We start from the raw sequence: 17,295 nt of genomic DNA, 5'->3' as shown, positions 1-17,295 counted from the left end.
AAGGGGGAAACCAAACCTTCCTCCTCCTCAGTCTGCAGTGTGAGCTGAGCTTCAGCCCCAGGGCTCAGGGAGGGGCTGGGCAGTCCTTGGATGGAAACATATTTGCATGAGCAGCCCCTCCTCTGGCAGAGGATGGAGAAGAAAAGGAGACCTGGGGCAGCCCAGGCCCACTGTTAGGGCTCAGGGGCTGTGTCCACTATGGGCTGGACTCTTCTCCTTCTCATACTCCTCTCTCACTGCACAGGTAGGGAAAGTCCTTATAAACTGAGTCTCAGTGTCCAACCTACACCATCCCCTCTGGCTCAGACCTACGAGAAGCTTTACCCTGGGCACTGCCTTATCACCCATGATGTCTGTGCTTTCAGGTTCCCTCTCCCAGCCTGTGCAGACTCAGCCATCTTCCCATTCTGCATGTTCTGGAGCATCAGCCAGACTCACCTGCACACTGAGCAGTGGCTTCAGTGTTGGGGACTTCTGGATAAGCTGGTACCAACAAAAGCCAGGGAACCCTCCCCGGTATCTCCTGTACTACCACTCAGACTCTGATAAGGGCCAAGCCTCTGGAGTTCCCAGCCGCATCTCTGGCTCCGATGATGCATCAGCCAATGCAGGGATTCTGCATATCTCTGGGCTCCAGCCTGAGGATGAGGCTGACTATTACTGTGGTACATGGCACGGCAACTCTAAGACTCACACAGTGCTCCAGACCCATGAGGAAGTAAGACAAAAACCTCCCCTCTACTCTCCTGCCCTAGTGAAGTCACCCCTGCTGGTGGCTCTGACCAAATCTAGCTCAGGGGGTGACATCTGTTGTCACATCAACAGCACTGGAGCTCCCATGGACAAGTAGGTCTAACAAAGTCCTACCTTGCTCACATTTCACAGGCAGACATCCCTTGCTCAGGGGTAAAATCTCTCAGAGTTGATATTGAAGAAGGCAAGAGGGGTGGGTTGGGGTTCATCTCAGCCCAGAGTCTAGAAGTGACTCAGAGATGCTGCTGCTCTGAGAGTTTTAATATGAGCATTGGGATACAATACAGGGATGCAGATGGGAATTGTATTCTCTATATCAGTAAGGAACCATCAGTAGTTGAAAAGTCAATACATTGAAAATAGCATAAAGCATGAAATACTTTAGGATAAGTATGACAAAAATTGTTGTTTTACACACTAGAAGTCATAAAACATTGCTTAGATGCAGGTCTTAAAGAAGACCTGAGTAAATGCACAGATAATCCTTTTTTTTTTTTTTGAGATGGAGTTTCACTCTTGTTGCCCAGGCTGGAGTGCAATGGTGCGATCTTGGCTCACCGCAACCTCCACCTCCTGGGTTCAAGCGATTCTCCTGCCTCAGCCTCCCTAGTAGCTGGGACTATAGGCATGTGCCACCACGCCCGGCTAATTTTTTTTTTTTTTTCAGTAGCGACGGGGTTTCACCGTGTTTTTTCTCAATCTCTTGACCTCATGATCTGCCCACCTCGGCCTCTCAAAGTGCTGGGGTTACAGGTGTGAGCCACCATGCCTGGCCCCAGATAACCCTTTTTATGTGAGAGTGTGGAGAATGTTGCTGCAGCAGGCGTGGGATGGGGGATGGCTGGGTTGAGACTGTGTTGTCATCTGCAGTGTGCACCTGAGGTGACATGGTTCTGAACATCACTTTCCCCAGTGAAGGCCTGAGTGACCTATTACTTGCTTCTCAAAATTCAGGAACTAGATGACTCTAGGACAGTGCACAGTAAGCTTTCTGCATATTCTTTCATGTGATTTCGAGGTCACTGACTCTTTATCCAAGCCTTAAACACAAAATCCACATCCATCATTCTTGTGTAAAGAGACCGTTCTAACAAAATTGTCTGTCACCTCCCTCCTTGCCTTAGCATATTCCAGAGTGAGGACATATCTCTCCAACACATGAGAATATTGGTGATCTCATGGTGGCAGGTTCTAAAAAAGCTGAACACACTCTTAGCCTACAATTCAGAACCCTAGCTGAACTGAATATACTTCTAGCTATGTAACTAAATGAGCAACATGTGCCACACAAGACCCTGTACCCAAATGCTTATAGCTACTCTAATCATGATTGTCAAAGCTTGAAAACAACCAATGTGTTCTTCAATAGGCAAATGGATCCACAAGCCTTGGTAACCCAAAGAATGAAGTATTATTCTACAGTAAGAAGGAGGTACTGGGGCACAAAAGAATATGCAGAAAGCTACGTGCATATTGCTAAATGACAGAAGCCAATCTGAAAAGATGGAAATTTTGGTGGTGGTGGTGGTGTGGGGGGCTGGAGCCTTGGGAACCAGTGCCTGCCTGAAGTCCACATGACTCCCACATTTACCAGAGGGTGCTGTGGGCTAAGCACCTGCTTAGGGCTCCTCAGCTGAAAGCCCCCTTTTTCTTGCTTCAGGAAGGTGTTGCTGTGTCCTCTCTGGGGTGAAAGTCTTTCTCCTTCTACAGTGTTTCCTTTTCTCAGCTGTAGTTCAGACTGAGGTTAAAGGAGGGGCTTGCACAGCCTCCAGAAATGGGGAAGATTTGCATGGAGTCCTCCCACCCTTAGAATCAATGTGATGGCTAAGAGGTGATGGTGGGCTCAGTCCTGGCCATGGACTCAGGCAGCAGAGCCTGGGGCATCTCCACTGTGGCCTGGGTTCCATGCATCCTCCCTTTCTTCACACATTGCACAGGTGGCTGCCTGCAGAGAATTCAAGGGAAGCTCCTGGATGTCACCTGCGATGATGACCTTTCCCTCCTCTCTGGGAAGCAGGCCTGATCTGTCCTCACTGTTCTCTGTGTTGTTCCCTTCTTTCAGGGTCTTGGTGGGAGGATGTGTTCACTCAGTCCCACTCTGTCAGGGTCTCTGGGACAAAAGAACACCATCTTCAGCACCTGGAGCAGTGGTAGCATTGAGAGCAAATATGTGCATTGGTGCCATCAGCGCCTGGGCAGTGCCCCCACCGCCATAATCTACAATGATAACAAAAGACCCTTCAGTGTTATGCATTGAAGACCCTTCAGTGTTACACATTGGTTCTCTGGCTCCAGCAGCTCCATCCAACTCTGCCTCCCTGACCATCTCTGGGCTGCAGTCTGAGGATGAGGTCAACTACTACTGTCATTCTTGTGATAGCGGCGGTAATCACACAGTTCTCCAGACCCATGGGGAAGTGATACAGAAACTCCCCAGAGTGACCCCATCCTGGCTCAGCTCTCAGCCTGTCCCCATCAGCTCTCTCCGATTTCCTGCCTGAATGCTGGAGGTGGACTTGTCTACTCATGACTTCCCCAATTTTCTCTCCAAAAATACCACATCTCTCCCTCTGTATCTTTATGAGTTATCTTGTGATACATTTACCATCAAGACTCTCCTCTTCCCTGGGTACAAGTCAAACAACATGGCCTCCCTCACCACTTCTGGGCTGAAGCCTGGGGACTGTGCTGATGTGTATTGTTTATCACAGGACGGGAACCTTGAGGACTGCATTGTGTGGGGGCCCACGGGGAAATGAGATACAAACCTGTGAGCTCCTCCAACCTATTCACTGCACTGAGGAATTGTCCAGTGGACCTCTAGGAAGGCATGATGTGGGCTCCTTGTGGACACTATTGGACGTTTGAAGGGGCTCTTAACTAAAGGACCTTTTTAAAGTTGGGAGTACTAACAATGCCCACAAATTCAGTTAAGACTGTTTAGAATTTCTCATTCAACTAATATTGACCTGCAGCCCAATTCTAAAGTATTTTATGATCTGTTTAATGATAAGCATTACACAGATTGTTAATAGTGAATATAAAGAACAGAGAGTCTAGATATGTTTACTTAACCTCTGATTTCATTTCATAGAGAAACTGATAAAAAGAAGGATGCCTGGAGTAGCTAAAAGATGGTTCACTTACTCATCTTTTCTGCCAACAATCTTTCAATTCTATGTGGTGATCAGTTAAGGGGACTTTGCACCATTACAGTGTGCATTGACCCCTTGCTGTCATTTCTAGCACAGGAACAGTAATGCCACAACACAACTTCCTTCTGTAGTTTTCCAAAGGCCAACTTTCTCAATGCTGCCTCTAGAGCTCCATCTCCTCCTGTTTCTGCCACTCACCATCATCAGATGTGTTAGGAGAATTAAAAGTTGCGTGGGGACACCTATGGAGTTTACTCCCCAGACAGGGTTTGTGATGGGAAACCTTTAGGTCACAGATGCCTGACCTTAGAGGCCTAATAAGAGATCTAATATGATATCTTTAGTATTAATGGAGGTGAGCTATAAGGAGGAGCGATGATAGAGTATTCCAGGTGTCGGTAATAGCATTTGCCAAGAATAGGGACAAAACAGCTGTTCATTTAACTAATTAATATGACTTGTGTTTGGCTTGGGTATGGCAGATCTCAGCGGGGACAGGATTAGGGGAAGTGATTCTAGATGTGTCCAGACGACAGAAAGGTATAATGTAAACAGATCATGAAGAGGACAGATCCTGAGAAGTGTGCACATGGCCACAGAGGCCACATGGAGTCCCTGTAGATAGTAAATCCTTAGCTGGTATTTATGAGCTCTTCAGGTGCAGAATGGAGAATGGATTGCAAGGTAAACTGAGGCAACACCAGAGACAGGCACACTACTTATGTTTCAGAGGAAATAATTCAGGATGAGATGATGGTGTCTTTTTATAGATTCCTAAGTGAAAAAAAGCAAAAGGAGCAATTTTAGATACAAAATGAAGAAGTAATTGGTAAAAAACGAATGAGATTGAGAGGTTTTTGGGGGCCAGAAAAAGATGAACTCCTAAGATGAGCACCACATGTCTGGTTGGGGCTTTGGAAGGATTCTTATCCACCATCTAAAAGATGGGCCCTGGAGTCATAGATTTATGACAAAATATATGCCACTTATGTTTGTGATTTCCTCAGTGTTCCGCATTGGTTCTGTGCTGATTTTTACCATTTAGCACAGGACAGGAACCTTGAGGACTGCATTGTGTGGGAGCCCATAGGGAAACAAGATACAAACCTGTGAACTTCCTCCAACCTTTTCAGTGTACTGAGGGACGGTCCAATGGACCTATAGGAAGACATGGTGTGGGCTCCTTGTAGACACTATTAGATGTTGGGGAGGAAAAGTAACTTTGGAGAGTTCCTTCAGGGTAGAAGATGAAAAAAGGAATGTAAAGTTTTTTAAAATTATATGTACTTTTGTGTTATATGGAGTCTTAAAATAACCATGCACTTATAAACTGTAGATAGTAAATTATATATGTATATTTCACCTCAATGAAAATAGATTAAAACATAAAAAATAAAATAAGTATGTACTTGTGCTGTGAAGCTGGTTTTGAAAGGGCAGCCAAGATGGACCAGGCCAGGTGGAGAATCACTCACGGTTCTCTAGGGCACTGGAGAAAGTGACTGATCACTGCTACGGCACATTCATGAAGCCGTCAACGTCTCATTACTGCCCTGTGACCGCACATGTTGCAGCAGAGCCACTGAAATGAGATCCTGGGAGACAGACTCCACAGCACCTTTCCTGTGGCCTGGTTTCATTCTCTCTCACTGTGTCATCTACATAAGCAGGTGGCTGCTGCTGAGGGTGAGCAACGGAGCCATAGCGGGGAACTCCTGATCGAATTTCCCTATTGGTGTGGACAGCTGACTCATTCTCCCTCACTGTCTGGGGCCTTTGTTCAGAAGGTCACTCTGTCTCGCACTGAAGGAATTAGTGTGGATTATTATTATGTTGATGCTTACATCAGTGTCCATCAATGAGAAAACACAAAATCATGCTGAGAAATAAAATGTGACCGTCACGGGACTGAGACCCATCTTAGCCTTCAAGTTCTGTCCATGTGGCCTCTCTGAGGCTCCCCGGGCTGCTGCTTGACTATTACTGTCTCTCATGGTGCAGCAGCATGCTTCTCCCATGTGGATGTAGATCACACCTCTTTCCTTCCTGCCCAGTTCACTGCTCCCCACCATTGCCGTCTCATAGACACTTTTGCCATTGCCCTTGAGGAACTTGGGGGCTTCTCAGATCCACGGACTTCTCCACTAAGTCTCCAAGTTAAGCCAATGCTAATAGAAGCTTTCAGACTGGTTATCTCTGCACAGGACATGCAGATAGTACTGGCTTAGCAGGGACACTCTCTCCAGGGTAAGTGGTGGTGAGAGGAGATTTTGGTTTGTGCTGGAAAGACAATGGTGACTTACAGAGCTATGGGGAGCTGGGAGCCTGCAGTCCTTCCTTTTCCCTTCAATTCAGACATCTGCTCCCCTCCAATTCCCCAATTCTACTTGTCTAAGTACCTCCAACGTTTACACATAACAAGCCCTTCGGTCCCATCTCAAGCTGATGAAGCCAGGCTTTGTCCAGGGAGGGCAGGATGGTCCCTCCTGTTCCTCAGAGTGGAACACCCACAAGATGAACTGGGATCTTTCCCTATTGATGAGTGCTTCTCCTTCAACACCTCCCTATTGCTCGATCATTATCCCATAATGAACTGGCATCTCTCCCTATTGCTCGATCGTCATGAAGAAGGTGGATGAAGGAGGGTTGACGCCAGGAGCACCTGGCCTCATGGTAGAACGTTGGCAGAAGAGAGGAAAGCCAGGATTCTAGAGCAGTTCAACTAAGAGCTCTTGGCTGGCTGTCACTGTTCCTTCCTTCCTTCCTTCCTTCCTTCCTTCTTTCCTTCCTTCCTTCCTTCCTTCTTCCTTCTTTTCTTTTCTTTCTTTCTTTTTCTTTCTTTCTTTCTTACTTTCTTTCTTTCTTTCTTTCTTTCTCTCTTTCTCTTTCTTTCTTTTTCTTACTTTTCTTCTTTTTCTTCTTAGTGTGGAGCCAATGAGAAGCAGATGACAAGAGGGGATTACATACAGAAGTTATTTTGGGGGAGACAAAGTATACTGGTGAAAGACACATGGGAAAGGAACTGGCATAGGAAGGGTGCTTCATAGCTCTGACCCCTGTGCAAGCAGAGGGTGGGGGAAGGGTGGGTATGAAGAGCCCCAGACCACAGGCAGGTCAGAAAAAGCCTCAGCAGACTGAGTAGATCTTCACATGGGGGTGCCCATTGGAGCATCCCTGCTTCCTGTGGGAAGACCTGGCTGTGGCCACCCCTTGGCTCCTCATTGCCTGGATCCAGCCTAGGGGCAGGAGGACATCAGTCACCTCTGCTCCTCCTGCAGGTTCTCCTGGAGGGGCATCTGATTGGGGAACTTCCATGACCACCATCACCAGCTGCTGTATCCTCAACTGGGACAGGGGCTGTGCCCTTCTCCCCAGTGCCTGCTCTTCCACCTGGGATCCATGTGAGGTCAGAACCAAGGTGTCTTGGAGCTTTTGCCACCCATAGGCCCTGCAGCCACTGAGATGCCCCTTCAGCCCAAGCTGCATGCTGGGGAGGGAGAGATCTTTGAATAACACTTACTCTAAATTAGAGTCAATTCTTCTAGGGGACATTAGAAAGTTTTCAATCCTGGGGTGTGCTCTGGGGTCATCTCCATTCCCATTCTGTGCCCAGCTCCTCCTGCTCCAGTGACCAGGGCCTTGTCCCCAAACCTCTGTTACATCCCCAGTGTCTGAAATGTCAGGCCTTCCTTAAATAAGTGTTTAAAGAATGAATGAATGACTTTTCCAAGTCCTCTGTCTGGTGGGTGACACCTGCATTACACTTTTAGAGACAAAAACAAGCCTGTGGCCCTGATTGTCTCTAAATTGTGCTAACCTGTTTCCACACTGTTGTGTCATGACCACAATGTGACAAAAGTACAACCAGACCCACTGCAGCCCCTCAGATATGCTCTCCACCTGCCTCACCCCTGTCAGCGGTAGCTTCACAGCCTCTCTCAAAGTCACCCTCCACCTACCACACACTCTGGGCCATCTCCTCCTCTGCCACAGCCTGCGGTTCAGTTGTCCCTGTCCCTGTCTGCCACCTCTGAGACACATACCACTCCATTCCTTCCCTAATTCCTCTGCTGTTGTCTTCCTCCAGGTGCCCAGGAATGTCCCTTGCAAGGGCTCCTGTCTCAAGTTCTAGAAGTTGTCCTGGAACTTTGCCAGAGCTGAGTCTCTCATAGGAGAACTGAGAATAGGCACAGCATCTCCCTAGCAGATGGAGGAGGATCACCCGAGGGCCCCGTACATCCTCCCTGCCGGAGGCCTGGGACACACAACCACCTCTACACCTGCAGCTGCCACTTCAGTGCCCACAATCTCAATGCCTTGCCCTGGAAGGGGCTGAGCATCCCCATGGCCTGTTTTCCCTTGTATGAAGATCTGTTTCACTCTCGGTGAACTCCTAGTCACACTAAGCAGCCTGAGCAAGCGCCTCCTCCTCTGAGCTGTCCCTGTGGAGAGAGCCCGTCTGCACTCAGCTCAGGCACTGTGTGCCCAGTTTGCAGCAGATCAAGCTTTCTCCTGGGGGTTTCGTAGCCTATAATATCAGTGGACCTGATATTATAATGCCCACTTCCTATGATGAAAAGGAACTGAATGAGTGTGGAATCTCTAGGACCACGCTGGCATATAATGGGCCCTTGGGGTTTAGTTTAGTAGCAAATTAAAAGGTACCCATTCCTCAAAACCTTCTATAGACATCTTTCAGGAAACTGACATGGATAAATATCTTCAAATCAAAGCAAAACTTTAGGGACAAACTACATCAGTCTTCACCCATGAATTTTGCATCTGTGATGCAAATGACACCCCTCTAAGGTGTTACCCTTCTGCAGTGCACTACCTGTGCAACTGTCCTCAGCAAAGAGGGAGTAATCTGCAGTAACTGAGTGGTGGCTGCCCCCTTTACAGAGGCATAAGTTCTCAACTTGCCACAGTCTGCACCATTCCGCTTTGTGCTGTGCCTGGTCCATTTTACTCACTGATATTACCCAACCTCTGAAGGTGTTTAAGTTTGACCATTGACTCTCATTTCACAGTGAACCTCAGAGAGGTGAAAGGATTCACCCAAGATCACTCAGCAAGTGTGCAGTGTCAGCAAGTTAGCAGTAAGTCAACACTAGGCCTTAAGGCTCTTGTCATTTCAGAGCAGGACTCTTACTGCCATGCAGCTACCTCTCTCACCAGATGGTCCAAGGCATTTGGTTGTCTCTGGCTTTGGTGGTTGTGGGAGGGGTGGATCAGAGATGCCCTGGGCCATGTTATGGCTCTAGGCCACACACAAGCAAGCTGGAAACTGAATTGCCTCTGCAGCTGCAGAAGACTAATTTCTATATTGACATTTGGAAAAACTAACAGCTAGAAAACACCATTCTACTCATTTTTAAAAGTAAGATCATATTAAATGATGTTACATGCATCATTTATGTATTGCTCGCAGTGCCAGCATCCTCAAATATGGTTTTAATTTTGGTAGATATCTTGCTATGGGAAGCACATTTCTAAGTTATCCAGATATAGGGCCCTCTTTCCTTCTCTTTCTGTCCACATGCAACCAGATGCTTTGTGGAGTTAAAGTTGACATTTATTTAAATGCTACTTGGTGTCTGGTTTTTTCACCTTTAATTTAGGGTTTTCTATCTGGGATGTAAAAGAATCACTTGGAGGGATTTTTCAAAATACCAATGGCCAGGCCACTAGCCAGTCAATCAGAAGCAAAATCTCCTTGGGTGGGACCTAGAAGTCTTTACAGTTTTCCAGCATTTTAATGAACATCCCTGATTAAGAACCACCGGGTCTTAAGAGTGTGGTATATGTATTTTTCAAGTTCCTAGAGGCTCTCCAAAACAGAAAAAAAAAGAAATCTGCTTTATTCTCTGCTTGGTGTTGATGGATCAGTCTCTTTAGCCGTTAGTCTGATCCTGGAAATTTATGGTCATAATTTGATGAGCAACGTTGGGAATGGCTTCTTCTTTTTTTTTTTCGTTTTGAGACAGAGTCTCACTCTGTCGACCAGGCTGCAGTGTAGTGGCGCGATCTCCGCTCACTGCAACCTCCACCCCAATACTTTCATTTTTAAATATTATTTATGGAATCCAGGTTTGCATAAGATGGACTGGGTCAATGGCCATGCCCTTTATAAATCAATATTCTTAAGTTCTGCAAATTCAGTTTCCTAAAGAGCCAAATCACATCCTACTCATCAGCAAGGTGGGTAGACATCATCTTCACAATCACTTCTAATTTTTGACCATTGTAAAAAAAATGAAATATGTAATCACTTTCTTATTGTAAAATAAACAATTTACTTTTGCAGGACCTACTGCCTCCCTGCTCCCTTTTTTTTTATTTCAAACAATCTTGAACCCTTTGTCATGGGTCAGTTGGCAAGAGAAGCCTGTTTGTTGGTTTGAGAGCAGTTCATGCAGACACAGACCACTTCCTCTGAGAATTCATTTGCTTCCCCAGGATGGAATCCAGCTGGGCCCCTGACCTTGCTGGTCACGTGGGCCGGGGCCTCCATCAGTCATACCCTGGACTCCTATCTGTGTCTAAACACCACGCCCCACCCCCAACTGCATGGCAGCCACTTGCATAGCACTCAGGGAGGGCTCTGGGCATGAGCAGCGAGGACTCCATCAGCAGCTCCTCCAAATAAGCCCTGCTAATGAGGGTGGCTTGAGAAGCGGCTTTGATGTGCTCCTAAATCCAGTTGCAAAACAGAACTAAAGTTAAGGCCTCAGCACAGCACTAACTTTGAAGTATTCTTACTCTAGTGTCCTGTGTGGTGGTATTGGAATTGTCCATTGCTAAGACTCAGAGGAGAAAAGCACTTAGCATCACAGGACTTGGAGCACTGGTGCTGAGGCAACCCTTCATTCATTCGTCAGATGTTTGTTAAGGCCTAGGCCTAGGGCAGGGGTCAGGGATTCTCCTCACACAGCACGTAGGTGGCAGGACCAATACCAGGTCTGATCTCCCAGCTGGGGGCACAGGCTGCTAACCTCAGGCCTGGAATCTGTCAGATGCCCTTCCTGTGCTGACTTGACTTAGACAGGCCTCCTGACCTTCCCGCAAAGATCATGTGTGATTCACAGGGGTTGTGGCCGCTTGAAAGTTTCCTGAGAAAGTACATGCAATGAGGACAGAGCTTGCAGAGGGAGGACAGGCATGCAGAAGGCTCTGTGTGCAGCCCCAGACCTGGGTACCTTCGTCACCGTCCTCACCCCGCCTCCGGGTGTGCAGATAGGGAGCAGGTCTCCTGTGTTATGGCCCAAGCAGGGCTGTTGGGACACTGAGAACATTCCCTCCTCCCGCAGGAGAGAGAGGTCCAAGGTGCCCTACATCATGCGCCAGTGTGTGGAGATCGAGCGCCGAGGCATGGAGGAGGTGGGCATCTACCGCGGGTCCGGAGTGGCCGCAGACATCCAGGCACTGAAGGCAGCCTTCAACGTCAGTGAGTGTCGGCCTGCGCAGGACGGGATGGAGGTGTGGGCAGTGGTGTCCGCGATGAGACCTCAGAGCGCTCCATGGCCCAGGCATGTCACATCCTTCTCTGTGTCTTTTCTTCATTTACTGTTTTATTATTTTTAAAAAAGAGAAAACAAGAGTTGCACAAACAGCTTCTATAGAAGCCAGTTTTTCCACCTCCATCTCACCAACCCTCACAGGCTTTGAAGGACCTGGATGTGCCTCAAATGCCAGGTGAGGGCACTGAGACCCCAGAGGGTCCTTCCCAGCATCTTCAAAGCAACAGGATTTTGTGCCTGCAGACCCTTCTTTGCAGCACACACCACCCACCCTGACCAGGGCCCCTAGAATGCCCAGCATCCCTGGGAGGGCCCTGTGGTAGTTTCAGCTCCCTCTGGGGGCCCAGAATGGACCTGGCCTGTGGTAGGGAGGTAAGTACCAATGGCCAATTGGGTCCAAAGGAAGACACCGGTTCAAACACTGAAACCAGTCAGATTCTCCTCCGGCCTTCCTGCTATGGGAAGACACTGGTGCAGGAGTGGTTGCTGTGTACAGGGCAGAGCCACCCAGTCCCCACACAGGCGCTGTGTCCTGCCACGCTGGCCTCCTCCTGGCCATCACATCGGGCCAAGCAGGGGAGAGGAATGGGAATGCCCACGCACCCCTATCAATTCTGCAGACACAGAACCATGCACAGCTCTTGGGAGGAGTCACGTGAGCTGCTCAAAGCCCGGGAGGGACCACACAGTGGTCAGCGTGGCAGGGACGGTGATTTAGCCAAGGCAGGGATGGCGGGCGACTCACTCAGGATCCTCAAGGAGGCTGCTGCATTTCTGTGCTCTTTCCAGATAACAAGGACGTGTCGGTGATGATGAGCGAGATGGACGTGAACGCCATTGCAGGCACGCTGAAGCTATACTTCCGTGAGCTGCCCGGGCCCCTCTTCACTGACGAGTTCTACCCCAACTTTGCAGAGGGCATCGGTGAGCACTAGAGGCCTTGGCCTCGTGGGAGACGTCTCCTCCACGTGCACTGCTGCCCTTGGAGGCTGTGAAAAGTGAGGTGTGGGAAACCGAGCTATGCCCCCTCTGGCATGGTCGGGTACCCTGCTGCTGCTGACCCCTGCGAGGTAGAGAAAAGGTGATTAGGTGGTTCACACCCCACACAGGTGCCCCTCACAGGGTCCTCACTGGTGGCCAGCGCTGTGGGTGTGATGATGATGATGAGCCTAAACTGCGCAAGGACTCCTGTCCCGGGTGCTCCATGTGACCACCTCGGGAGAGGTCTCCGGCTTGTTGTAACCCAGAGGAGTAACCCACTGCCTCCTGCAGCTCTTTCAGACCCAGTTGCAAAGAAGAGCTGCATGCTCAACCTGCTGTTGTCCCTGCCGGAGGCCAACCTGCTCATCTTCCTTTTCCTTCTAGACCACCTGGAATGGTAGCCCAGCTCTCTTGTGGCTGCCCAGGACTCCAGGTCTCCAGGCTGTGGGGTGCCCCTCTACTCCCACCAGACCCCCAGCACCAAGGACGTTTTCCCCCGACCCCCATCTGCAATAACTCACTGCTTCTAAGGACTAGCACCGCTGCCACCCCCACCCCTGCCTCTCCTCTTTGCCACCCTCCTCCCTCTGCACTGTGGCCTTAACAAAGAGCTCAGAGCTTTGGCCATGGCCAGCAGTGCACTTGGATCCCCCTCTTCCCTCCCAGTCACATCAAGGTGGAGACCTCCCCACCAGCCCAGGGTTGGCCCCTTGTCCTGGGCCACTGAGATCCAGAAGTACCAAGGCTGGAGTCAGCTTGCAGCACAGCCAGGGTCAAGGTCACTCCCTCCCTGAGGACTCTAGCACAGCACAGCCCCTCTGCCTCTCTCCTGGTGGTGGCATTGAAACAGCACCCTCTGCTTCAGTCCTCTACAGGGTGGCAGAGAAGGAGGCAGTCAATGAGGTGTCCCTGCACAACCTTGCCACTGTCTTTGGCCCCACGCTGCTCCAGCCCTCCGAGAAAGAGAGCAAGCTCCCTGCCAATCCAAGCCATCACCATGACTGACAGCAGGTCCTTGGAGGTCATGTCCCAGGTATGGGAAGATAGTCTCTAGCCAATGCCACCCCAGCCTGACAGAGGTGGCCTCTGCCTGCCCCACCCCCAGTCCTGCCCATTTTCCGACTTGCATTGTATGTGGTGGTGGCTGAGATTCAGAGAGAGGGACTTGCCTAGGTTTGCATGGATGGGAGTGATAGGGGGTGCACAGGCCACCTCCTGGTCCTGCTGGTGCACCTTGCTGGGGGCTTAAAATCACCCCAAGTGTTCGGGTGTGGTGGCTCATGCCTGTAATCACAGCACTTTGGGAGGCTGAGGCAGGACAACTAAACCCAGGTGTTTGAGACCAGTCTGGGCAATGTAGCAAACCCCCTCTCTAGAAAAAAATACAAAGAAAAGTTAGTCAGGCATTGTGGCACACACCTGTAATCCTAGATATCTGGGAGGCTGACACAGGAGGATTGCTTGAGCCCAGGAGTTAGAGGCTGCAGTGATCCATGATGGAGCCACTGTACTCCAGCCTGGGGGACAGAGCAAGGCCCTGGGCATCTCTAAAATAAATAACCACCCCCCACCCAACAAGTCATGCCTTGTCAGGACCCCACCCCACCCCCATCTCACTGTAAGGGGTTCATGACACTAGCAGGGGTTTCTAGCACCTGAGGTGGACTTGGGGACTTGGGCCCCAAAGACCTCCCCACCAGCAGCTGTGAGCCCCCCTCTGAGCCACTCTCCTCTTCCCCACTCTGCCCGGGCAGGTCCAGGTGCTTCCTGTGGCTGGAGGCCATCCCTGCCCTGGACAGCAAGAGACAGAGTATCCTGTTCTCCACCAATGTCTAAAGGTCCCAGTCCATCTCCTGGAGGCGGACAGGCAGCCTGGAAACCTCTGGCTAATCGGGCCATCTGTAGAGTGGGAATCAAGATTTTCTGAGGCATCCTTGGGCCACTCCCAACTGTCAGGCCATCTGCCAAGAGACAGCGGCCCAAAGCAGAAAGACAGGTGGCCTGGGCAGATCCCACCCAGGTCTGAAAGCCCCAGGCTAGCCTCAGACTGTGGGTTTTTTTGTGGCCACCTGAGGGCGCCCCAAGCCAGTTCATCTCAGAGTCCAGGCCTGGCTCTGGGAGACAGGGTGAAAGGAGTGGTTTTTATGAACTGAACTTATAGAGTCTAAAAGATTTCTACTGAATGGCTTGTCAAGAAGCGCCCTCTCTGGGGAGAAGGGAACGTGACTGGATTCCCTCACTGTTGTATCTTGAATAAACGCTGCTGCTTCATCCTGTGGGGGCCATGGCCTGTGTGGGTGGGTCCTCTTCCCTTTCCCTGACTTAGAAACCACACTCCACTTAGAACAGGGTTTGAGAGGCTTAGTCAGCACTGGGTAGCGTTTTGACTCCATTCTTGGCTTTCTTCTTTTTCTTTCCAGAAGGATTTTTGTGCAGAAATAGGTCTTTTGTTGCCGTGTTTGTCCTCCTTGGAAGGCAGCTCAGAAGGCCCGTGAAATGTCGGGGGACAGGACCCCCCAGGGAGGGAATCCCAGGCTACACACTTTAGGGTTCCTTCTCCAGGGAGAGCAACCTCGTCCCCCGATCCTGACCGCCCTTCCGGCCCACGCTCTCCTGTTTGGCTTCCACAGGCCTGGACTTCTCTGGCTTCTCTGCCCACACACTCCCTGCCCCAAGTGTCCCTGCCCCTGCCGCAGCACAGGTGACTTCATTTCTGTCCTCTCAGCTCAGTGGACTTGCTCAGCTTTTGTATAAGTCTCCACTTGTTGGTAGCAGCTTGCTGATGACTTGTTTTAAAACTTTCATCCTAAATAACCTTTTGATACTTGAATAATTTTTAAGTTTTATACATACTTTCTAATTTTTTTCCCAACAGATCCAGATACCTAATAAGATGCTGGAATGTAATCCCTGGACAATCCGTGTCCTGGCAGCATTTGGTCTTCCTCTAAGCACCTGGCTCCACTGTTCTCAGGAGTGGGTTCCGAAGTCTCTGGAGAACAGGATACGTGGAGGGTTAGGAAGGGGCCAGGCCTAGAGATGGGAGACTCCCTCCCAGAGCAGGTGGAGGCACAGGACCATTTGCTACACCATCTGCTGGCACCTGCAGGGGAGCCCAGGCATTCTTTGTAAACCATCCTGACCACCTGGCTCAAAGAAAACAGAAGAGTGGAGGCCGCCAAGTATTTTCAAGACATAACCCCAGGAACATTGCATCACTTTTTTAGAAAGAGGGGCTTAGGGCAGGCAGAGGAGAGAAGGGAGAGCAAACTGAGAGCCAAGTTTCCAGATGGTCCTGCAGGAGGAGAGGATGCAGCTGCCCAGAGGGAAGCAGGATCACATTTATGGAAGTGTGTGGGGTCCCTGGATGACACCAGCACCCAGTGCGGCTCTGTCTGGCAACCGCTCCCAAGGTGGGAGGAGTGGGTGTCCCCTGTGTGTAAGTGGGCAGCTCCTGCTGAGCCCTCAGCTCACTGGGGAGCGTGACAGTGGGGCCATGCGCCTGACACTCCTCTCTGCTTGTGGACCTGGTGAGGCAGGGAGCAGAAAACAGAGCCACTTGAAGGCTTTCTGTCTGCGTCTGTGTGTGGTGTGGATTTAGTTGTGCTTTTTTCTTGCTGGGAGAGCACAGCCACCATTTACAAGCAGTGTCACCCTCATGGGTGGCGAGGACAGAACAGGAGCCTCTGCTCTCTGTACCTATCTGGGCCAGGTGGGCTCCCATGCCCTGGCTTCCATCTCTGTCTCAGCGACCATTCAGCCCTGCGCAGGAACACATGTTGCTTAGAAAAGCCAAATCCAGCCCTTGTCTCGGTCTCCTCTGGTCTCATGATGTGCATCTGTTACCTGGAAACTGGAAACCAGTCTATCAATGTCTGTGCCAATTTTTTATTCCCTCCCCAACCTCCTTCCCCATACGACTTTTTATTTATGTAGGATGTGTGCTGTCTAATGATGGGATGACCACACTTTTCCATGTTCTAAAAGTGCTCCTCTCCCGCAGGGTCCCAGGGCTGATGGTTGCTTTGGGCCTACAGCTACATCTTACCCGCCTCCTGCCTCAAAAGCCTGTGTGGTGGCAAAGCCGGTGTGGGGCTGGGGAACGCAGCGTTCTCCAGGAGGGGGACCCGGCTCTCCTTCTGCAATGCAGGCGAAGGCCTAGATGCCAGTGTGACCTCCCACAAGACATGGCTTCCAGACTCCCCGACCAGAAATGATGCTTTTTTGCCTCGGGCCCGGGGTTTGAAGCAACCTGGCTTTCTCTCGGTAAGTGGCTGGTGTCTTAGCAGCTGCAATCTGAGCTCATCCACCTACACACCACTGTGGGGGAAAGCACTGCTGAAAATTTCATTAAAAAGTTTCCTGAGACGATTTGTGTGCGTGTTGATTTCATGATCAGCGCCACTGGGAAGAACCCCTGAGCCGGTGAGGTGGGGCTAGAAGCAGCAGGTGCGTGATGGGGCTGGGTGCCCAGGAGGCCTCAGTGCTCAATCAGGCCAAGGTGGCCAAGCCCAGGCTGCAGGGAAGGCCGGCCTGGGGGGTGTGGGTGAGCACAGGCAGGCGCCAGCTGGGCAGTGTTAGGATGCTGGAGCAGCATCCATAACTCCACTGAGTCGGGTAGTCTGGTTGGGGCAGGGACCACTGTTGCTTTAGCAGAGAGAGATGATCCCCACTGGGGAGAGGCTGTTTTGACTCTGCAGGTGGGACAGGGACAGATGGCCACCAGGGTGACCCGGCTGGTCTTCCTTTGCTATGCTAAGCCCTGGGACATGAAGGATTCCCTCCACACACAGCCTGGCCCCGGGTTCTTACCTGTGGCCACCGCTCTGGCACGAGCCCCTCAGTCTTGGGTGGTTTCTGTCTGGTCCGGGATTTGGTGTTGCTGC

At 50.4% G+C, this 17,295-nt stretch overlaps 1 protein-coding gene, 1 pseudogene and 1 gene segment (V, D, J or C); all 3 read left to right on the top strand.

Annotated features, from left to right (window-relative positions):
* Positions 1-349: 349 nt before the first annotated feature.
* Positions 350-850, top strand: LOC129022950 (immunoglobulin lambda variable 5-52-like). The segment is given in 1 exon segment: positions 350-850. A coding segment is annotated over 1 exon segment (501 nt).
* A 10,219-nt stretch (positions 851-11,069) lies between these two features.
* LOC129022946 (breakpoint cluster region protein-like) lies at positions 11,070-12,491 on the top strand. The gene is made up of 2 exons (XM_063662934.1): positions 11,070-11,355; positions 12,218-12,491. Exons 1-2 carry the CDS (start codon positions 11,070-11,072, stop codon positions 12,361-12,363), a joined length of 432 nt encoding a protein of 143 aa, XP_063519004.1. The 3' UTR covers positions 12,364-12,491.
* A 94-nt stretch (positions 12,492-12,585) lies between these two features.
* LOC134737569 (breakpoint cluster region protein-like) lies at positions 12,586-15,814 on the top strand (annotated as a pseudogene).
* Positions 15,815-17,295: the final 1,481 nt, after the last annotated feature.

The sequence above is a fragment of the Pongo pygmaeus genome, chromosome 23, assembly GCF_028885625.2.
Source record: "Pongo pygmaeus isolate AG05252 chromosome 23, NHGRI_mPonPyg2-v2.0_pri, whole genome shotgun sequence".
Lineage (NCBI taxonomy): Eukaryota > Metazoa > Chordata > Mammalia > Primates > Hominidae > Pongo > Pongo pygmaeus.
This window is presented reverse-complemented; position numbering and strand designations above follow the sequence as displayed.